Raw genomic sequence first — 23,370 nt, 5'->3', positions numbered from 1 at the left:
CGTTCTTACACTTCCTATGCATCATCAGGCATCCGCCCCTCACCCCCCCTGCCCTGACTTCCTGCGGCTAGACAGCCGAAATCAGCTGTCTAGCCGCAAATGCAGGGCAGCTGAAGTGCGGAGGGGAAGATCCCCTCCCCACTGCTCCTGCCCTGCATTGGATAGGATTGCGCCCTAAGCTTCATAAAGGAAACAGTGGCCTTGCTTGGAAATCGGAGTGAGAGAGCATCGTGTTGTCTTCCTTGCATTATATTAGTTTGTGGGGGATACCTAGAAATCCCAGGCAGGATTCTATCATGCTAATACCTATACATGGGTATAAAATAAAACCCACACTTGACAATAGAAACAAATGTGCTTTAGAAATTAAATTTAGAAACACAATGGTATGGGGCCAAGGAGGAAGTAGCATGAGAGAGTGTAAAAGCGGTGGTTGGTATCTAGTTGATCACACATGTGAATAGACTAAATCCTGCTTATTATGACTTCATGTTCTCCATTGCTTTTCGGTACAATCTGCTCTAAGTCCTGTTGTGCATCCCAGCTGTTCCCCCCCTCCACACACACTCTTAGAACATCATCTCTTCATTTTAGATCTTTTCTTCACTCCACTTTCAATTCGTAAACTAAATAAAACTTCATTTTTGGTGGGAGAGATGTTTTGGATCTCATAAGAAGCTCGGTGCTGGATCAGACCAACATCCATCTAGTTCAGCCTTCTGTTCACACAGTAGCCAACCAGCTGTTGACCAGGAAACCCATAAGCAGGATATGAGTGCAACAGCACTCTCCCACCCATGTTCCCCAGCAACTAGCATACCTAGGCATACTGCCTCTGCTACTGGAGGTAGCATATAGCCATCAGCGCTAGTAACCATTGATAGCTTTCTCCTCCATGAGTTTGTCCAATCCCCTTTTAAATGCATCCAAATGGGAGACTGGACTCGATGGTCTTATAGGCCCCTTCCAACCCTACTTTCTATGATTCTATGAAATTGGTGGCCATCACTACATCTTGTGGTAGTGTATTCCATAGCTTGACTATGCGCTGTGTGAAGAAGTGCTTCCTTTTATATGTCCTGAATCTCCCACCTGAATCAGCTTCATGGGATGACTAGAGATGAAAATTTCCAGAAATTTTGAGGCCATCGGAAAAAGGTTTTTTGAGGCCAGGCGAGGGGGGCGTTGGAAAAATTGTGAATTTGGGGAAAATGGAAAAATAAGTAATACTTATTTTTTTAGTGCTGTTTACAGATATAAAGTCACTTTATTGCTTTAAGACAGCCTTCCCCAACCTGGCATGCTCCAGATATTTTGGACTTCAGCTCCCTCAGGCAGCTCTGGCAGTATGACCAATCATCAGGAGTGCTGGGCACTGTAGTTCAAAACATCCTGAGGGCACCAGGTTGGGGAGGGCTGCTTTAGGAACATTAAAACACCCTTTCTGTTCCTAAAATTATTTTATGTATGACTTGGTTTACTTTTAAAATTATCATTATATTTTAAAACTTTTAAAACTAAACTCAGTAAATTTTGTAATTATTGTCTGACTAGATTAGAACTATGTTAAATGACTGCTATAGCATCAGAAACATAGGACTCTACTCACATGTTAGGAAAATGGGCATAAATGTCTATCAGTAAAATATACTTTAGATCAATAATTTTAATGAAAAATGAAAAATCTATTTATGCTGGAATCTTTCATAGAGGATTAACAAAATATTTTCCCCCATGGCTTCATTATTTCCAGACATTTGACTTCTCTAGTCTTTCTATGAAAGTGTTCTTATTACCTAGTATTTAGGAATCATTTTGAGGGGAGTAAAGACTGGGTAACAATATATAAATACTTTGTCTTAAATTCTAGAAGAAAGTATTTCATAATCCAGAGCGGTTCAATTTTTCCAATGGGGGGGGGACACGGACAAAAACAGTCCTCAGGGGGAAAAACCCCAATATTTTCCCCTAATTTTTCTGCGTTTTTTTCCAGGCTTTTACAACTCTAGGGATGATTTCACGTTCTACTATATTATGAAAAAGAAGGAAAAATGTCTCACAATCCACTGTCTCCACACTGTGCATAATTTTATAAACCTCTATCCTGTCTCCCCTTACTCACCTTTTTTCTAAGCTAAACAGTCCCAGACGTAGCCTTTCCTTGTAAGGGGAGTTGCTCCAGCTCCTTGGAATACTATACACAGTATACCAAGTGTGGTCGAACCATAGATTTATATAAGGGCAGTATGATCTTGATAGTTTTATGTTCAATTCCTTTTCTAATTATGCCTAACATGGAATTTGCCTTTTTCACAGCAGCCACACACTGGGTCAACATTTTAACTGAGCTGTCCAACCCAACAGCAAGATCTCTTTCTTGGTCAGTCACCGCTAGCTCAGATCCCATCAGCATATATTGGGATTTTTTAGTTGGGATTTTTTGCCCCAGTGTGCATCACTTTACACTTGCTTACACGGAACTGCATTTGCCATTTTGATGCCTGTTCTCCTGGTTTGGAGAGATCTTTTTGGAGCTCTTTGCAGTCCCTTTTTTTCTTTTTTAACCACCCTAAATAATTTGGTGTCATCAGTGAACTTGGCCACCTCACTGCTCACCCCTACTTCCACATCATTTATGAACAAGTTGAAAAGCATTGGTTCCAATACAGATCCGTGTAGGAACCCGTTATTTACATCCCTGCATTGGGAGAATTTACTGTTTATTCCTACTGTCTGCTTTGTGTTCTTTAACCAGTTAGTGATCCATAAGAGGACTTCTCCTCTTATTCCATGACTGCCAGGTTTTCCCAGGACTCTTTAGTGAGGGACTTTATAAAAGGCCTTTTGGAAGTCCAAGTAAACAACGACCTTCGAAGGATATATCTCTTTTGAAGGTATCTGATATTTAAAAGCCGCTGTTCTTGCTCTGTGTGCAGATGTGTCCATCTCCACATGTGCTCCTATTTACTATCTCTTCAAGACACTAATAAAGAAACCTGCACTGCTTACAGCTTAAATTTGACTAGGAGAGGGAAAAATCCAGTTCAGATGTAATTCACTTATTTTTTGATGTTCTGAGGTATTATCCAGGGATGGAAAAAGTGACAGGAAGGGAGTGATTCTTTTCTCTCTTTCTCATGCTATATATAGAATGATGTTAAAACCTGGGAAGAGTGGTATGAAAGCAATCATGGCCCATTTTAATGTGTTCTGTTTTCATTGATTTTCCATACTTTTAATGGAGGTGTTGATTTGTTGTTGCAAACTGAGAGGGTCTGGCCCTGCTAGGGCCTCTGGAGCTGAACTCGATGCTGCATGCAGTGTTTTCCTAATGCTTACATTTGTGTATTTAGAGTAGGTATTTCTCTCTCCCCCACTCCCTCTCTGTGGCTTTGGGAAAGTTTGCAGGGAGTGTACCAAATACTGTGAAAATGTTTGTGAGTTTTCTATTTTTGTCAGGGGATTTCTAGAAGAGAGAGGCATAATGGGAAGTGAGCAGACAGCATGTATGTATCACTAGAAACTGCCATGCTTACTGCTACAAAACAATCCAGCAGAAGTAATGGCAGTTTTTTGTGTGTGTAGAGAAAAATTTCCAGTCAGTCTTAATAGAGGGGAGGTGGTTGAAATTTGCTAGTAAAAATAAGTTGCTTTAAATAGCAGAACATGGATAACAGCCACCATTCTGGCTGTCTAATAACAATAAATGGGCTTAAAAGTTAAATCACTATACATCTATATTTCCTGGTGCAGATAGCATCCAATTTCCAGTGGATGTTGTAGCTGGCAAAAAGAGCAGGCATGTTTTACTTCCTGCTCTGATCCTGGTCAGGCTGCTTAGGAAATTTGTACTTGGCACATTGAACAACTTAAGTTTTTCATTCAGTGTGAGAAACAAGCTGCTAAAACGATATGCCTTATGACCTAGGACCAAGAATACTTGCTGCTAGCCATTAATAAGTTTACACTGGGCAAAAACTTCAGTTGTTATGCAGCAGTGTCAATTACTGTTCTGGCCAGATTGGGCAGGGGACAGATGGACGAGTTTTCTATTCCAGTGATGATATTGCCTTTTAAAGGACTCTTTCTCTTTTGTACATGCATGCTTACCTCTCTACATAAGATTTGAATTTGGCAGGTTTATTGGCCAGTCTGGAGTTCCGGGGTTCATAGTCTGCCCTAAGTCTCCAAATTGTGTGATCTTGTTTGTAAGCCAGACCTGCATGTTGCTAGCTTTGTACAAGGTATTTTCTACCACATGCAAACATTATTTTCTTGATGTATCAGCAAGCAAAATGTAATTTCTGAATTGGCACTTCATAAGTGTTTGCAAAAAGTGGCAAAGAGTGTAGTTCTGACCCTCTGAAGCTAATGTAAACTTTGCCACTGATCAGGGCTGATACCAGTTATGGTTTTCATACTGGTCTTATTCCAAGGAGCTCAGGATGGCATACGTGCTTCTCTTCCTTCCTCCCCCCACCCCCAAATATCCTCACAACCCTGTTACGCTGAGAGATAGTGACTGGCCAAAGTTGACCCAGTTAGCGTCTTTAATGAGTAGGGATTTGAAACCATGTCTCTCCAGTCCTGTCCTGAAACTCTGTCCCCTACAGCATGGGTGCAGAATTAGGTTAGGTGGTGAGCTGTATTGCCCCCCCCTGCCCTCTGTGGGCTGGATGATGTCAGTGGGTGTGTGTCATGCCCCGACTGGAGGAGTCCTCCTCAGAGGAGGAGCTAGAGGCCCCAGAAGCCCAGGATACCCCCCACCAGGGACTGCCACCAAACCCACAGGAGCCTGAGCCCTCGGGGGAAGTGGTTGCAGGGCCATCCCTGTCAGGAGAAAGGGCCTCTGAGGCAGAGGCTGAGCCACCCCCTGATCTCGGGGAGCATCGTGCCTCAAGTGACAGGCTAGTAGGACTCCTGTGTGAAGGAGTGCTTGCCTCCAGAAAAGGTCTCCTCAGAAGAAAGTGACTCCTGAGAAGGAGTCCGGAAAGGGAGCTCTGATTACTGCAGCTGAGCTCTGGGTGGGGTCCAGCTGGCGTTAGGCTTAAAAGCTTTCACTAGAAATCCAGCCAGTGTTGGAACAACTTGGTCCATCCAGCCTCTGCTGTGAACCATGCCTCCTGAACTGTGCCCTGATGCTCTGTTTTCTGACCCTTTGGATTGCCTAAAGCAGCAGTCCCCAACCTTTTTGGCACTAGGGACCAATTTTTCCACGAACTGGGGGTGGGTGGGACCGGGCTGCAGCGGGGGTGTGGGAACCTCCCTTACCTTGGGTCTGCGGAGGGGGGGCGACCCGTCCCTTCCCCCCTGGAATCCTCGCTGGCCCTGGCTGGCTCCACTCCGCGGCAAGTCTGTGGAGCTGCCGGCTGCTAGCGGACTTCCAGCCGCTGGGATGCAAATGGTGTCCGCCACGTGGATGCCATTTGTGTCTCTGTTCTTTGCAGTAATAGGCAGCGTTATGTAGCCTATTACTTGAAGAATGGGGACGCAAATGGCATCCACGTGGATGCCATTTGCGTCCCAGTGGCTGGAAGTCCGCCAGTGGCCAGAAGTCCGCCAGTGGCCAGAGCCGGCTGGCAGCTCCGCAGACTCGGAATGGAGCCGGCCAGGGCCAGCGAGGATTCCGGGGGGGGATGGGTCGCCTCCTCCCCCAAGGACCCAAGGTAAGGGGGGTTGTCACACCCCTGCTGCAGCCTGGTTCCTAACAGGCCACAGACCGGTACCAGTCCGCAGCCCGGGGATTGGGGACCCCTGGCCTAAAGGACCTGACTGATTTACCGTGTTTGACCTCTTTCTTGTTACCTTGGCTACTCCTGCTGCTGCCTGATTGACTGTTTTGACCTCTGCCTGGATTTTGACCGCTCCGGCCTTAGCCTAAACCTCCTTGGCCGGAAACCTGTGTGCCTGACGATTTGCTAGCCAAAGTGACTATTCTATTGCAACGCTCCCTATATTTGCTTTCAAAGAGCCAAGAGTGGAGGACAGTGTGCAGGACAGTGTGGCTGATTGATGTCATCTGCCCCTCCCCTAACTATTTTAGCTTCTCTCTGTGCTGAGAAAGGTACTCAGTTGCGTGTCAATCTCAGCATCGACAAAGGTACTTGGCAAGAGCTGGAAGTAGCAGCCACTACTCCCAGCACTAGCTGAATCCCTTGCTTTGTGTGGCACCTGGTGTCCTGTGAAGCAAGGTATGCAGAATGGATGGCAGCAGAATCCCTGGCTTCATGCAGTGCAACTGTAAACAAATCAGAAATAAAGGTGGGGATTCTGTGTGGGGAGGTTTCCCCCAGGAGACGGTGCTAGGAGGTCAAGCTCTGACCCCTAGAGGAATCGGAGAAGGGTCTATGGACTGGATTGGGGAGCCTGGTGGTCCGCATTAGGCCCACAGGCCAGGAGTTCTGGCCCTGTGCCCTACGTGTTAGTGCTGATTTATTTAAAAGATTTTTATGCCACCCTTCACTATATCTGATTTCAGGGTGGTGTAATCAGCACACATATATGCATAAGAAATCCCAGTACCTTAGATGCATTTGGTAAGTTTGTTTTGTGAGTTTTATTTGCTTAGAATACTACAGAACCACTTAATATGTATTAAAACAAGTGCTGGTAAATTAGATAGTTACAGGGATGTTATGAGTTTGGCTACTTCATGCAAATTGAATGGATGTGGAGTGAGGATATTGTCTTTCTGGTTTCCCATCGTTAAGGGCTTTCTCTTCATATTGGAGAGAGGCTGCCTAGATTTGTCTGCAGGCCACATCAAAAGCCAAGCTTGCTCTTCTGATGTGAACCTGTATTTAAGTACAGGGTGGAAGTAGATCCAGGTGTGGTCTTCTCTCCACTTTGCTGATGCCTAATGATCATATTCTGTCTGCATTTTACAGGTGTAGGATCCTGTCTTGGGTTAAATGCCCTGTAGGGTACTGCTCTTGGTTGGTATGTGATGTGGAGAGCTGCTGCTCTTGCTTCTCTTCTTTTGTTTTCAAACGTGGGAACATTCTATAAATGGGATCCTTATGAGGAAGATTATGGTACAGGTCACATGAGTATTAATCCAGTGTAAGATTTCTTTTTATAGTTTGGCACTAATGTTCAGTCCTGAGAATATTTGATAACTCAGTGAATCATTATGAAACTGGCTAGTCCCTGCAAGGAGCAGTTCTTATGGGCATTGTAAGGCTGCCTCAGAATATGCAGTCTTTTGTAGTAGATGTGTGTCCATGCACACTAACATACATCCTAAACATATGTAGAAAGGGTTTTTAAATTTTTGAACACTGTGGTGAGGTCTTAAAAATAATTCTACCTTCTAGCTCTTTCCTCCTCTGCCAACCTGGTGTCCTTAATCTGTTTGTCAAGTTTCGCCTGGGCATGTTTGGCCTTGAGAAGAGAAGACTGAGGGGAGATAGGATAGCGCTCTTGAAGTACTTGAAAGGTTGTCACAGGGAGAAAGGCCAGGATCACTTCTCCATCATCCCAGAGTGCAGGACACGGAATAAGGGGCTCAAGTTACAGGAAGCCAGATTCCAGCTGAACATCAGGAAAAACTTCCTGAGTGTTAGAGCAATACAACAATGGAACCCATGACCTAGGGAGGTAGTGGGCTCCCCCACACTGGAGGCATTCAAGACGAGGCTGGACAGCCATCTGTCAGGGATGTTTTGACTTGGATTCCTGCACTGAGCAGGGAGTTGGTCTCGATGGTCTTGTAGGACCCTTCCAATCCTACTATTCTATGATTCTGTGATAGGTGAGTGCAGCACTTTTTGTTTCTAACCATATGCACAATGCTGCTTTGCATGAAAATGTGTGAACTAGGGCAGAGGGATATAAATGATGGTTTTTGCAGGAGTGTGCAACCTCCGCCAGCTACTGTTTATTGTTCATGACCTGCAGGCACTTCCCGCATCCAGTTATTCACAACCCCCTTCCATTCAAGTCTTCTGTGTCTGACCTGTGAGAGCAGTAAGAAACATGAACTGTGATATTGACTGTACTCCTACAATCTGATGTTATACATGTTTACATTAATCTGAGTTCTCACTGAGGTGGTAACCTGTGCCCTAGGCTATAGCACTTCTGACTCCAGTGGTGGCTCACATGATTGAATAGTAAATAGTTCATACAAAATATTCCCTGCACATAGAAGACTAAATATCAGGAAGATGGCTTGGCTAACATCTCTGCTTGAATGCTACTTTTCTATGTACAGCGTATCTTCATTTTGTATATGAAGGCCAAATTGTATGTAAACTGGGAGAGCAGTGATGGCTGTCTCTGTGTGTGTTTATAAATAAATGTAGTTGAGGACTGCCAATATTTTTAGGGCAAGGAAGGAAGGGGTGAATAACCCTTCCCATCCCATGATTTTTCCAATCAATGTTTATGTTTATCCCATGGGCTTATTCCCCCCCTCCCCAAGGCAAACAGTTTGTGGGGATATAGATCAGGAAAGGATTAATACACTCCCTCCTCCCTTTGTTGCTCTAAATAAGCGGACAGCTTCCCACAGTGGCACTTGTTTTTTACTCTTGTAACATTTAGTTTGGCCCTTAGAACCTGGCCTTGGAGTCGAGTCCATTTTCTTGTGTTCAGTGGAACTTGCTTGCTAGTGCATGCCTAGAATGGAAGCCATAGAAGGGGCTTGCTTATTGGTTATCTGTCCTCTAAGCTTGCAAGACTTTGTTGTGGAATTCCTGTGTGTGTTTCATTTGAGTGGAGAATCTCAACAGGAAGGCCTCTTGGGGAAGGGTGTGTATAGGGGTGAGGGGGAAGGCAGAGTTTTTGAAAAAGAGGAAAAACGTCTAAATTTATACAGCCAGCAGTGAGCTCTGGGATAGCCCCCAAAAGGGGTGGTGTCTGCTCTTTCAAAGAGCGTGCAGTCGCTACCAGCCGCTATGCTGCATTCGTTTTTTAAAGGATTGTAACACGCATATCTCCGTTTTCCAAAAGGAAACTCACCCATCTAATATCGAGGGCAGTGTTTTAACATGTTGATTCAGTGTTTATCGGTCAATCAAAGGGCAATATAAAATAGCTCCTCCCAGCCCAATACTGAAACTCCCCAAATTTTTCCACAAAGGTCTGAAAAGATAAGTAGGTCACTGCAAGCTGGGAGTGGAAAGATCTGGTGGGCTCTCTTGATGGCTTATTTAGCTTAGTACTTAATGAAGTTGCAACCCTGTAAAACGTGTTGAAAATAGTTTTGGAAGTAGTTATTATGAAGACTCTGGATTTTGTAAAATACCTTGCATTTCACCTACAGAATGGGAATGAGGAGTTGCATGGCACCTATTGTGGAAACAAGTTTAAACCTTTGCTTCTTATTTTTTTAATGTGAAAGTTAACTTCTGAGAAGAAGCGCTGTTAAGTGGTGAGGGCAGATATTAACATGATGGTGGCTGGATGCTACCATCCAAGGACAGAGCAGGAGAAATTCTGTCAGTTGCTCTCAAACTGAGATAGGTGTGTGCGTGCATGAAAAATTTGAGACATGGATTGGCCCATTCTCCTTCCAGTAATCTGCTGAGAGTCCTTATTGATCCACACTGCATTTGAGTGGGATGGCTCATCCCCAATTTGCCCCATCATCCTGACCTGATTTGCCAAGAACTGCGCTTTGTTCTAATTTCTCCTTGCATGTGGCTTTAGAAGTGATCAGAAATTAGGGTCGACAAACCAGTCAATTGACAGCCTATTGTTGGAGTGTGATCCAATATTCCATGAAGTAAAAAACACCACTGGATAGGTGGCAACTTTCTTAATTTTCTCTCTCTCTCTCTCTTACCAGATACATGGAGGTAAAGGAGATTTAAAAAATGTAAAATGGGGGTAGGCAACCTTCTTGGCCCCGGGGGCCACATGGTGTGTTGGGTGATGGATCAGGGGGGTGCAGATATATGCAGACCTACATGCACACAAGCACATAGACAATCTTCCTGCATCTCAGTGAACAGAGGTGGAGAGGTTTAACCTTCCCCTCCCTGCCTGCTAAAATGGAATCAATGGGGGTTGTGGAGCCTGTTCCATCCCACAACTGTCCCCTCTGAGATCAGTGTTTTCCTGCTGCTGCCTTTGGCTCTGTCCAAAGCCAAAGGATGGCTGCGGGAGGCATGACTCCATCTTCTGGCCTTCGTTTGCTGCTCTGCAATGCCAGGTCGGTTACCCAGAAAACATCCCTCATCCATGACATGATCTGGGGTGAGGGTGCAGACTTGGCATGTATTACGGAGACCTGGCTGGCTGAGGCTGCTGCTCCAACTCTTGTGGCCATGTGCCCAGCCGGATTTTCGTATGCACAGCAGCTGAGGGCTGGGGATCGGGGGGGAGGAGTGGCTGTTATCTATCGGGAGTCCTTGGTCTTCACCAGACCCCCTCTCCGGGAGACCAAGGTTGCTGAGTGCATGTACTGGAGGTTGGTCCCAAAGGGCAGTCTGGGGATTCTGCTCGTGTACCACCCACCCCGCTGCATGACTGACTCCGTGGCCAAGGTTCTTGAGGTGGTCTCTGATGTGCATGTACAGTCCCCTAACTTATTGATGTTGGGGGACTTCGATGTACATTCAGAGGCCGTCCTCATGGGGGCACCTCGGGACTTCATGGAGACCATGGCTTTCTGGGAGCTGTACCCTATTCCAACTGGGCCCACCCATGTAGTCGGTCATGTGCTAGACCTTATGTTTGTTTCTGGAGAAGCGGGGAGTGATCTGGAAATTGGGGGTATATCCACCACCCCCTTGTCATGGTCAGATCAATATCTGGTGACGTTGGACTTCTCAGTTCCACAACCCTTCCACAGAGGTGGAGGACCCATTAAAATGGTCTGCCCCGGGCATCTTATGGATCCGAGTGGATTCCTGAACGCTCCTGGGGATTCTCCGGAGCATGCAAGCAGCCACTCGGTCGAGACCTGGGTGGGTGGAATGCCGCAATCACTGGGGCATTAGATCGGGTGGCTCTGAGATGCCCTCTTCCCCCGAACAGGGCTCGGACTGCACCATGGTTCAATCCACGGTTACGAGCTCTGAAACAGGAGGTGAGACGGCTAGAGCATCGGTGGCGGAAGTCTCACTCCAAAGTCAATCAGACATTGGCTAGAGCTGTATCTGCAGCCTCGGGATGTCAGAGAATTCCGCCACGAATCTCGGGGAGGCCAAATGCCAGCGCATTCGGCCCCCCGAAATCGGTGGCGGAATAGTCTGCCCCCCCCCCCCCCGGATGGGACTTACCTTGGGCGGATCTTCCTGGCGGCGGCGGCGAGGTGGCGGTGGCCGGTCTTCTGACCGGCTGCTGCTGCCGCCATTTCCAGTTAAACAAACAAACAAACAAACAAAAACGTGATAGGCTACGTAAATGTTTACGTAGCCTATCACGGCTGATTTAAAAGAAAAAAAAAACACGCGTACGCAAATGGCGGTGCCCATGGGCGCTGCCATTTGCGTACGCGCGGTTTTTTTCCTCTTTTAAATCAGCCATGATAGGCTACATAAACATTTACGTAGCCTATCATGGCTGAATGCAGGGACGCAAACGGCAGCGGCTATGGCCGCCGCCATTTGCGTCCCTGCTAGCCAGCGGCCGGATGTCCGGCCGCTGGTGGAGCCAGCCGGCGGCTCCGCCGAATCCCTTTGGAGCGGAGCTGGCTGGCCAGAATTTCGGGGGGGAGGGATGGAGCGCCTCCCCCCCGACCAGAATTTCGGGGGGAGGGACGGAGCGCCTCCCCCCCTCCGCGAATCAGCCCGTCGAAAAAGTAAGTGACTTTCATACATCCCTACTGCAGCCTATCACGTGGTGGTGAAGGCAGCAAAAAAGGAATATTATGGTGCCTCTATCGCGTCTGCAGAGTGCTGTGCCAGGAGGCTGTTCCATGTAGTCGGGAGCCTGGTCGGTCCAGTTGCTCCGGAACCGCTGGAGCATTCTAAGGCCCCCTGTGAGGCTTTGGCAAGGCACTTTGCGGATAAAATTGATCGGATTGGGGTGTTATTCCGTGTGTCATGGATACAGATAGTGAGCGAGCGGTGGCTTGTGGCAAACCGGTTTTCTGGGATCGGTTCCAGCTTCTTCCTTCCGATGAAGTGGACAAGGTGCTCTCATCTGTAAGACCGACCACCTGCTTATTTGATCCTTGCCCATCTTGGCTCATTATGAGCTGCAGAGAGAGGCTGGGTGAGGGAATCAGGGTGGTGGCGAACATCTCCCTTGAGGAGGGAGTGATGCCATCAGCTCTGAAGGAGGCAGTGATAAGAAAAGCCGTCCTTGGATCCCCAAGTCCTGAACAACTTTTGCTCAGTTTCGAATCTGCCATTTTGGGGCAAGGTGATTGAGCGGGTGGTGGTGATGCAGTTGAAGGCACACTTGGAAGAAGCCGATTATCTAGATCCATTTCAGCCGGGCTTCAGGCCTGGGCATGGGACAGAAACGGCCTTGGTCACCTTGGTGGATGAAATGAGGAGGGCTTTGGATGGGGTGAATGCTCCTTCCTTGTTCTTCTCGACCTCTCAGTGGCTTTTGATACTGTTGACCACGGTATTCTCCTGGACTGCCTGGAGGGGTTGGGCATTGGAGACACCGTATTACAGTGGTTCTGGTCTTTCCTCTCTAGCAGGTACCAGGGGGTAGCACTGGGAAAGGAGGTTTCAGACCCGTGGCCAATGCTATTTAACACCGATGCTATTTAACATCTATGTGAAGCCGCTGGGGGCTATCATCAGGAGGTTTGGGGTGCAGTGTCATCAATATGTGGATGACACACAGCTCTACCTCACATTCACATCTTCACCAAGCTTGGCCATAGAATCCCTGCCCAAATGTCTGGAGACGGTGAGTGGCTGGATGGGGAGGAATAAGCTGAAGCTGAACCCTGACAAGACTGAGGTACTTTTGGTGGGAGACAAGAGGAGTTGGGGGATGTTGACCTGGTGTTGAATGGGGTACGGCTACCCTTGAAAGACCAGATCTGCAGCCTGGGGGTCATTTTAGACTCCCAGCTGTCTATGGAGGCTCAGGTGTCAACTGTGAGCCGGACAGCGCTGTACCAACTCCATCTGATACAACGGCTGTGCCCCTACCTTCCCGACCATCTGCTCCCATCAATAGTACATGCCCTGGTCTCCTCTCGTCTAGACTACTGTAATGCGCTCTATGCGGGGTTACCTTGAAGACGGTTCAGAAGCTGCAGCTGGTACAGAACGCGGCGGCTCGCCTGATTAAAGGCAGCCGCCAGCATGATCACATCATTCTGGTGCTGAAGGAGTTGCACTGGTTAGCAGTTGATTTCCGGGCCAAATTCAAGGTGTTGGTTTTGACCTTTAAAACCCTATATGGTTCCAGCCCAGGCTATCTCAAGGAGCGCCTCCAGCAACACCAGGCAGGCTGCTCAACAAGATCAGCCTCGGATGGCCTTCTCTCCTAGCTCTCCAGGACAGCTAGGCTGGTGAGGATGAGGGAGAGGGCCTTCTCTGTGGTGGCCCTGACTCTGTGGTACTCCCTCGCTAGGGAGCTCTGCCATGCCACCTCTTTAATGAGCTTCTGCCACACATTAAAAACATGGTTGTTCAGGCAGGCATTTGGGGTGGGTTAGGGTATTCTTAGAAATATGATGTTTTAATGTAGAATTTTATTGTTTTAAAGCTGTTGTATTGTTGTACATCGCCCAGAGTGGCCAGGTGACCGGCCAGATGGGCGATTAAGAAAATCAATCAATCAATCCCTTTCCTAATAATCCGTAGCCACACTTGTTTTCATGCTTTTCTTTCATAGCCACATGGGCTAGAAATATGCCTTTTCTTTAAGATTCTCAGATGAAGAATGCCTTCTTGGCATGAGGTGGTCCTATATCCTACAATGTGCAGTATGATTTCAGCTATGCAGGTTCAAAGTTCCTGACCACCAAGTGTACTTTTGCAGCTGGATCATGCAGTTGACAAAGCAGTTGGGGGTGAATCTGTGTTTTCAGGCAACTGTGATATGAAATGTAACTCTTGGGGTTGTGGGTATGAAGCTTTGGTTCAATGTAGGATAAAACAGATTGATACCAGCATGCATGTGCAACTCAGGCTCAGGGAAGCCTTTTCCTTCTCCCTGCTAGCATTTGTATTTGAGCCACAGTACAATTCCTATCAGCTCTTTGTTTTCTTCTTGCCCGTGTATTGGACCCAAAAGATTTAAAATGAGATGCAGGGTTCTATGGATGCATGGATGGGATGGGATGTCCACTAGCATATTCTGCACTTGCAGAAAATGCACAGCCCTGAGTATAACAAATTTATTTATTTATTTATTACACTTATATCCCACCTTTCTTCCATGGTGGAGCTCAAGGTGGTTACATGTGGTTCCCAGGTGGTCTCCCGTCCAAGCACCGACCAGACCCAGAGCTGCTTAGCTTCAGCAAGGTGGCTGCCTCATTTGCCTTCAGACCATGTCTTGAGAAATGTTTAACAACATTTAACCCATTACTCATATGCTTGACTTTAAGTAGTTTTAAGTGCCTGATTAAATGAAAGTTGGCCTTGGGCGGTTAGGTTGGTGCATAAATGTGGTAAGTTTTAGTGTGGAGTTTTCTCTAGGACAGTGGCTTTCAAACTTTCCACACTGACATGTCTGTGGTAACTCCTGTTTTGCAAAGGGTTCTTGAAAATCTTATGGGGCACATATTTATGCAGGGTATTGGACATGAATGGCTTTTAGACTTCACTGTTGCTCTGTGTGAACTGAGAGTGCATCCTAGAATGTACCCAATGTTCCCCTGTGACTGAAAGAGATGACAGGTGGTGGGCAAGCTGCCTTTTAGGGAAATTTAACCATGATTGCTGCTCTTCTCGGTAAAGAAATCCTGATAAACCTTTGAAGAACCCTATTGGTACCAGTTACCTTATTTGTATAATTATCTGGATTCCTAATTACCTTGTATGCAACATGCTTAGTTTCCTGGGGCTTACAGCTCCAAGGCAAGGCAACCTTTGCTTTGTGTGTATGTGGGAAATAGTCACTTTCTTCAGTGATCATTTTGAACACATTAAGGACTGTGTCACCAGCCTCTTGTGGTAGATCCGTGACACCTAGGATTCCCTGGTACACAATTTGAAAACCAGTTCTCTAGGGCTTAGGTCTCCAAAGCTTGTTCTTGAAACTTAACCTTCTCTGTATTTTTCTTACCCCTACTGTGTTTGCTGATCTGGAATACTGATACCAGCACTCCTTTGAGTGAGTTCAGCTTAACCACCGTTATTATCCTGGTGACAGTCATATAAAATATAGTATATTAAACTGGAAACCATGGATACATTCTTAGTCTCCCAGGAGGAAGCTTTAGGAAGATGCAGCAAAACATACCAAATCAGTATTGCAAAATGCTCAAGTCAGTGTGTGAGTGAGTGAGAGAGAGAGAGAGAGAGAGAGATTTAGGCCAGAAAATAATTCTAGATTAAATACTCAGTGACAGATATGATAGCAGACCTGGTTCCCACCAAAGTCTTTCAGATATACTGCTGTAATGCCTGGCAAAAGTGTAGACTAGGTAGGTCTGATTATCTTGGAAAAGATGCCTGGCAGTTGGCTAGAGGAGACTAACTATGGTTTGTTCTCACAGCTGCATGAACGGATTGAGTATTGCTTTGTGTTCAATTTCCCAGAGCATGTTTTTCTTTCAGACCGAGGAGAGAAACATACGGTGTCTGTGGCAAAACAACTTGACTCCTTGCTGGTGAGGATTTTCTCTGGATTTAATTTTATAGTGAGATTTTTACTAATCTGTTTAAAATCTGTGCTGGTTTCCCCATAAGCACATGAAACATAGGCTTCAATTTCAAGAATAATTTGCTGTTGTCTTTTTAACCTGACTGCCCCCATGCCCTTGAGTAGTCTACAGAATCATGACATTTGAAAAGCAAGGAATTTGGGCTGCTTGCTACTTAGTTTCTGAAGCTGTATCAGGAATCGGCACTATATTTTTCAAGCTTATCTCTGCTGCTACAGCGCAGCTTAAGAATCTTGAGTCACTGATTTGCAGGATGGACTGAACTAGCTGTCTTCATAGGGTATTCCAGTGGATTTTTTGCAAAGTCCCCCCCCCCATTTTAGAAAAGGTATGGGAAAATGGAGGACTCCAATGACTTAAATGCATGATGGATCACCCTGCCTTTTTTGTATCCTTCTTATGGATCAGATTTGTTGGTGTAGCAACTCACAGGCTCCCAAGGGATCAGAACATTTCATCAAACAGCATCCCATTCACACCCCTCCTCCTCCTCCTCCTAGCAGGTGCAGTGGGCTTGGTGGTTCTGAGTCAATTACTTGTACCACTGTGTTGATCACTCTTGTGTGTACTTCATACTTCTAGACCGTGTGTTTGTGGTTCTTTTATGATATCTGCAGTTACAACACATGGCCAGTAAGAGACGCTAGGGCATGGAGCTTATTGGGAAAGTGCAAAACAAGCTCTGTGGAGACTGTTGGGGTATAGGAGATGCTTGCTTCTAAATGAGGTATGTGTGTACATGAGTGACCTTGAAGTCCAAGGTGTAAGATTCCTGCTATTCCCTATTATTTAATGCTTTACAACATAACTTCAACTTGTAAACAAGTATTCTGTTAAGAATGTCCTTGTGTAAATGGCATATTTTAAAAATTACATCATTAGGTCATCTGGTAAGAATCAATTGACCATATTTGACTGGTCAAGTTACAAGCATCCCTGCCCTACCTGGCTTTGAGCTGGATGGGTGCTTCTTGATTGCAGGATGCAGTAACCCGACAGTTGATAGCAAGCATGGTTTCTTCTGCTGCAAGCTGTGCTGAACTTTCAAAGAAGCCATTTACCCATCTGTGAGTTATTCCTGCTAATTACTCATTTTGAAAACAGCCCTGTTGAGTGTGTAAGAATAATTGTAGGTCTGACACTGCTAGGATTTACAAGCTGCCTGTATTGGGTAATTATACTGCATCAGAAGCCTCCCTGTTTGAAACCATCCATTTTCATTTCCTTTCTCCCCCACAAACTAATGGGAATGAGCCATACAAACCTAGGTTAAACTCAAAAGCCAGAAATTTTCCAGTTCTTTCCTGCCCCCCTCCCCCAAACCATAATTGGATTCTGAGTTACAGAGAATCAAAAAGAAGAACACTCCCAGACAACCATGTTCTTTGGGTAGAGGCCAGCCTGACTGATTTCTTAATAGTTTGGTTGCTTAGGAATATATGGAGTTTCCTAATATGGTCTGTCCTAAAACTAGTAAATACTCTTTCTTTATACATTTGAGATGTTGCGGGTGCTTTGGTGTGATTGTGATCTGTGTGATTTGATCTCAAAGCTTTGAGAGTTCTCAGAGAGTTTTAGGAGACTATCTCTTGTTTTTCTTTTGTTAAGGTATATGTGAATTAAAGGATATGTTTTTGTCCTTTGTGATTTCGTTGCCATCTTACTTATTTTTTAGACGGAGTCCGTCCTATTCTCACGAGCTTTTAATAGCATTTTATTGCTCTTTATGGTATTGGTTTTCCCCGTGAAATAGTATTGACTGGTTGCATTCGTTTAATCTGGTGTTTGTTTTATTTTTAAATTATATTTACTGTTAGAAACCTTGAGGCAATAAGGCAGGAAATAAAGACAGATACAGCATCTCTTCCCCTCCCTTTAGCTAATAGCAGTTTGGGGGGTGGGGACTGGGATTTTGATGGGAAGGAAAAGGTAAGCACCCCCTCCCCCAGCACCACTTCCTTAACCAAATTAGCAGCTTCATGCAGCTGCTTGGAAATAGAAGAAATTAGAACCATTGGCTATTGTGATATTTTGGTTGGTCTTAATATAGTTATGACCGAACTCTGGATTTTTTTATTTCCCTCCTGGATTCTGAAGAAAAGTGCGGGATCCTGTTTGCAGATCACTTGTGTGTCTGGTTTAACCCTAAAGCTTAAATTGTACGCATACTTATTCCAAATATGTCCCACTGAGTAAAGTGGCACTTAACTTCCAAGTAAACATGCCTTTTCCCTTCTAATTGTGACTTCCTGGCCTATGAAGTATCCTGGTGGGGCATCAGGAAGGAAAGAGTTGGTGTGCACCTTTTAGCTGAAAGACATGTGCTGGAGGAGTATGGAAGTGTACACTTTGTTGTTGTTCAGTCGTTCAGTCATGTCCGATGCTTCGTGACCCCATGGACCACAGCACGCCAGGCCTTCCTGTCCTCCGCTCTGTCCCGGAGTGTTCTCAAGTTCATATTCATTGCATCCATGATGCTATCTAGCCATCTCATCCTCTGCCATCCCCTTCTCCTTTTGCCTTCAGTCTTTCCCAGCATCAGGGTCTTTTCCAGGGCGTTTTCTCTTCGTATTAGGTGGCCAAAATATTTGAGCTTCAGCTTCAGCATCTGTCCTTCCAATGAGCAGTCACGGTTGATTTCCTTTAGGATGGACTGATTTGACCTCCTTGCAGTCCAGGGGACTCGTAAGAGTCTTCTCCAGCACCACAGATCGAAAGCATCCATTCTTCGGCGCTCAGCCTTCCTTATAGTCCAGCTCTCACAGCCATACGTTGCTACTGGGAAAACCATAGCTTTGATTAGACGGACCTTTGTCGGCAAGGTGATGTCTCTGCTTCTTACTATGCTGTCTAGGTTTGCCATAGCTTTCCTCCCAAGGAGCAAGTGTCTTTTAATTTCATGGCTACAGTCACCGCCTGTGGTGATCTTGGAGCCCAAGAAAATAAAATCTGTCACTGCTTCCATTTCTTCCCCTTCTATATGCCAGGAAGTGATGGGGCCAGATGCCATGATCTTCATTTTTTTAATGTTGAGTTTCAAACCAGCTTTTGCACTCTCTACTTTCACCCTCAACAAGAGGCTCTTGAGAGCCTCTTCGCTTTCTGCCATTAGGGTGGTATCATCTGCGTATCTGAGGTTTGTTGATAATTCTCCCAGCAATCTTAATTCCGACCTGTGATTCATCCAACCCGGTGTTTCTCATGATGTACTCTGCATATAAGTTAAATAAGCAGGGCGATAATATGCAGCCTTGTCGTACTCCTTTCCCAATTTTGAACCAATCGGTTGTTCCATGTCCAGTTCTTACTGTTGCTTCTTGACCCTCGTACAGGTTTCTCAGGAGACAGGTAAGGTGGTCTGGTACTCCCATCTCTTTTAAGAATTTGCCACAGTTTGTTGTGATCCACACAATCAAAGGTTTTAGCATAGTCAATGAAGCAGAAATAGACGTTTTTCTGGAATTCTCTTGCTTTCTCCATGATCCAGCGAATGTTGGCGATTTGATATCCAGTTCCTCTGCCTCTTCGAAACCCCGCTTGTACTTCCGGTAGTTCTCGGTTCACATACTGTTGAAGCCTAGCTTGTAGGATTTTGAGCATCACCTTGCTGGCATGTGAAATGAGCGCAATTGTGCGGTAGTTTGAACACTCTTTGGCATTGCCCTTCTTTGGAATTGGAATGTAAACTGACCTTTTCCAGTCTTGTGGCCACTGTTGAGTGTTCCAAATTCGTTGGCATATTGAATGCAGCACTTTAACAGCATCATCTTTTAGGATCTTAAATAGCTCAGCTAGAATACTGTCATCTCCACTAGCTTTGTTGTTAGTAATGGATCACTGCCTTGTTGTGGCGAAGGGGCTTGCATAACTCAGTGAAGCCATAAGCTATGCCGTGCAGGGCCACCCAAGACGGACCAGTCGTGGCGGAGATTTCTGACAAAATGTGGTCCACTGGAGAAGGAAATGGCAACCCACTCCAGTATTCTTGCCAAGAAAACCCCATGGAACGTATCACAAGGCTAAAAGATATGACGCCGGAAGATGAGCCCCCTCAGGTCGGAAGGTGTCCAATATATTACTGGGGAAGAACAGAGGGAATTTCCAAGTAGTGCCAGAAAGAGTGAAGCGGCTGGGCCAAAGCCAAAAGGACACTCAGCTGTGGATGTGTCTAGTGGTGAAAAGGAAATCCGATGCTGTAAAGAACAATATTGTTTAGGAACCTGGAATGTAAGGTCAATGAATCAAGGTAAGCTGGAGATGGTCAAACGTGAGATGGCAAGATTGAACATCGACATCTTGGGAATCGGCGAACTAAAATGGACAAGCATGGGTGAATTTAATTCAGGTGACCATCATGTCTACTACTGTGGGCAAGAATCCCTTAGAAGAAATGAGTAGCACTCATAGTCAATAAAAGGGTGGGAAAAACAGTCCTGGGGTACAATCTCAAAAACGATAGAATGATCTCAGTACGAATCCAAGGCAAACCATTCAACATGTGTATGCCCCAACCACTGAGGCCGAAGAAGCTGAGGTTGATCGGTTCTATGAAGACCTACAACACCTTCTAGAACTAACACCAAAAAAAGATGTCCTCTTCCTCATAGGGAATTGGAATACTAAAGTAGGAAGTCAAGAAATCACCAGGATAACAGGCAAGCATGGCCTTGGTGTACAAAATGAAGCAGGACAAAGGCTAATAGAGTTTTGCGAAGAGGACACGCTGATCATAGCAAACACTCTTTTTCAACAGCACAAGAGGCGACTGCACACATGGACATCACCAGATGGCCAATATCGAAATCAGATTGATTATGTCCTTTGCAGCCAAAGATGGAGAAGCTCTATACAGTCAGTAAAAACAAGACCTGGAGCTGACTGTGGCTCAGATCATGAGCTTCTTGTTGCAAAATTTCAGCTTAAATTGAAGAACGTAGGGAAAACCACTAAACCATTCAGTTATGATCTAAATGGACACTACAGAAAGGTTAATTTTTATTTCGGCCTCAAAGTGTAGACTCTTTCTGATTAGTCTGTGGGAGTTACTTATGGGGAGAGAGTGACCTGTTTGTAGGATTGAAACAAGCTACTGTGGCTTGTTTAAATTGGTGGCATGTGCCAGGCGCAATTAGCATAATTGCCTGCCCTGCTGCAGCTTGTCCTGTCATCCGAACCTGGGTGGCATGGCTTGTTTGAGGGGGAAACGACCCTCAAATAATCCATGGCCTGTTGCTGGCCTATTTGAGGATTGTTTTCCACTCAATCCAGTCATGCCACTTGAGTTTGGACTAAAGGACAAGCCACGCCTAGGTGGTTATTAGGCTAATGGCATCTGGCATGTGCTGCTGATTTAAACAAGCTGCTCTTTAAATTGTGCAAACATGCCCAGTGTCTGTTTGCCTGTGTTACTTTCTCTTAGAGAGAGACTTGACTTTCTGCAAGGAGGAGGTAATCTCTTTGACTGTAACAGCAAGCCACTTCACTTGGCATGCCAGATAGATACAACAGGTGTTTGCTGCAGTTAAACTTCAAGCGTGAAGAGGAGATGTGGTGCTCTGAACCTCCAGTGGACATCCACAGGAAACTGAAACCACTTGTATTTCGTGTGTGTGTGTGTATGTGAACCCAAGAATTGAGTCCCCTTTATAGTTGTCTGATTCTTTAAAGCACTGCTGCTTACCTAAAGGTACTATCTAACATGTCTAGTAATGAGAAGTATAATGTTCATATTCATGCATTGCTTTTTAAAATGCAAAGGTGCTGATGCTTGCTTTTAAGCTTAAATACATATCCCCTGCCCCCCATGTGAGCCTACTTGGCTCATATTTTAAAGGGGCTTCAGGCTCACCTATGCAATCTCAGTGCACGAGCTCTGAGCTAGAATGAACATTGAATTTGCCTATATAGATTCAGGTAACTTCCCTTCTCTGGAATTGGTGCTGGAGTATAAAAAGGAAGGGCTGGTAAGGAGTATATAACCTTTAGCCCGGCCAGCAGGTGAGCTCTCTGTCCTAGTTTGAATTGTTTGCACAATTCAAAAAACAGATCTTGTGGCAAGAGAGTGATCTCAGACTGGAAATTGGCCACCAAGTAGCCTGACATTGCCCATCTCTGTGATAAATGAAGACGTCTTCCCAATGTGTGGATCTGTTTTCTAATATAGGCTCATGTGATGTTTACGCTAACGTTTTTACAAGCGACTATTTATACTAGATGTTTCTCTGTCATTGTTGGGTTTGTTATGAGTAATAGCTTTTTTGAAAATACTTTTTATTTATTTTGTCTGTATAAATGAAATAAACAATACCAACAACCTGATCAATAACTGCAGTTTCCCAACAATGCAATAATCTTATGAGGACACAACAATAACAAAAAGAAAGGAAAAGGAAAGGAAAGGGGAAAGAAAAAAGAAATTTTCCTTTTTCCTCTCTTTTCGTCCCTCTCCTCTTTTAAAGGGTTAAATTTAAACTCCAATACCCATGAGCTTCAGATGCCATTCTGTTTTAAAAACTATACCTATATCACTAGCAATATTACAATTTAATAATCAACCTTACATTTCAATATCATATCCATCTTATAACAAGAAAACAGGCCTACAATTCATTCCCAGTAACCATATATTGCCCTTAAGTTAAAATATAATAGTAATAATAAAGCTTAACAGTTCAACCAACCAAAAATCTTACTGAGTAATCTTATAGTAGTAGTGGTGGTGGTTGTGGTGGTGATGATGATAATAATAATGATTTAAAAAGATGACATTATAATATTATATAATAAAGCTTGAAAGCAACCTTACAACAATCAGTGATATATTTTATACTAGATATATAAATGAGTGTGCACAATACACCCTCAAACAATATATTTAAATACAGCATATCATATCTATTTTGGAAAAAGATAATTTAAGGAAAAATAAAAAGAAGAAAAAGGAAGTAAATGAATATATGTATAATCACATATCTTCTGGCCTAGCCTGAATCATGTAGACTAAACATAAACAGTTAACAAAGCTTATTTAAAAATTCCAGTTCATGGGGCTGGAACAGAAATCTCACGCATTTCTACATTCAGCCATGCCTCCTCCATTTTATGGTTTAGGAACTTCTTCGCCTGACCTTCAGAAACGATGCAAAATGCAGCAGGATATTTTAAATAATATTGTATGTTCATTTGTTTTGCCATATTCTTCACCTTGATGAATTGCCTTCTTTATTCTCTTTGATGTAATCTGGAAACAACATAACTTTATCTTGTTTCCAAAAATGACTTCCACCCTCTCTTGCCAAACGCAGGATATAATTCTTTGTGGAGACTCTTGCAAATTGGACTATAATCGTATGGTCAGTCTCTTTAGCATTTGGCACACGAAATGCCTGCTCAATATCAAGTAAATAATCAGATGGCACAGGGAGTATCTCATGCAAAAGCTTGTCCACAAAGGTAGGCAAATTTAAATCACTAGGCAAATTTTTAATCCCAATAATACATACATTGGATCTGCATGTGAAGGCCTCCAGTTGGGAAATTCTGGCAGAGATATTTTTGAGAAGAGCTTGTGTCGTAATTTCATTTGTTGTGAGCCTATCTAGTAGCTCGTT

The 23,370-nt window shown here is 44.7% G+C and overlaps 1 protein-coding gene across 7 annotated transcripts in view; it reads left to right on the top strand.

Annotated features, from left to right (window-relative positions):
* Window positions 1–23,370, top strand: part of PTPRA (protein tyrosine phosphatase receptor type A) — a 190,637-nt gene that overhangs the window by 13,400 nt on the left and 153,867 nt on the right. For 3 of the 7 annotated variants that reach the window (XM_084855344.1, XM_084855347.1, XM_084855343.1), the window contains exon 1: window positions 15,454–15,706. The exons of 3 other annotated variants lie outside the window; for them this stretch is intronic. In XM_084855344.1, the coding sequence (XP_084711470.1) occupies window positions 15,545–15,706 (162 nt within the window). In that variant the 5' untranslated portion in view covers window positions 15,454–15,544. Of the gene's footprint in view, window positions 1–15,453; window positions 15,707–23,370 lie in introns of those variants that run through there. One more of the 7 variants, XM_084855349.1, reaches the window with a different exon arrangement.

This window comes from Heloderma suspectum, chromosome 5 (assembly GCF_057233095.1).
Source record: "Heloderma suspectum isolate Gila_16-S chromosome 5, 16-S_ref, whole genome shotgun sequence".
Lineage (NCBI taxonomy): Eukaryota > Metazoa > Chordata > Lepidosauria > Squamata > Helodermatidae > Heloderma > Heloderma suspectum.
This window is presented reverse-complemented; position numbering and strand designations above follow the sequence as displayed.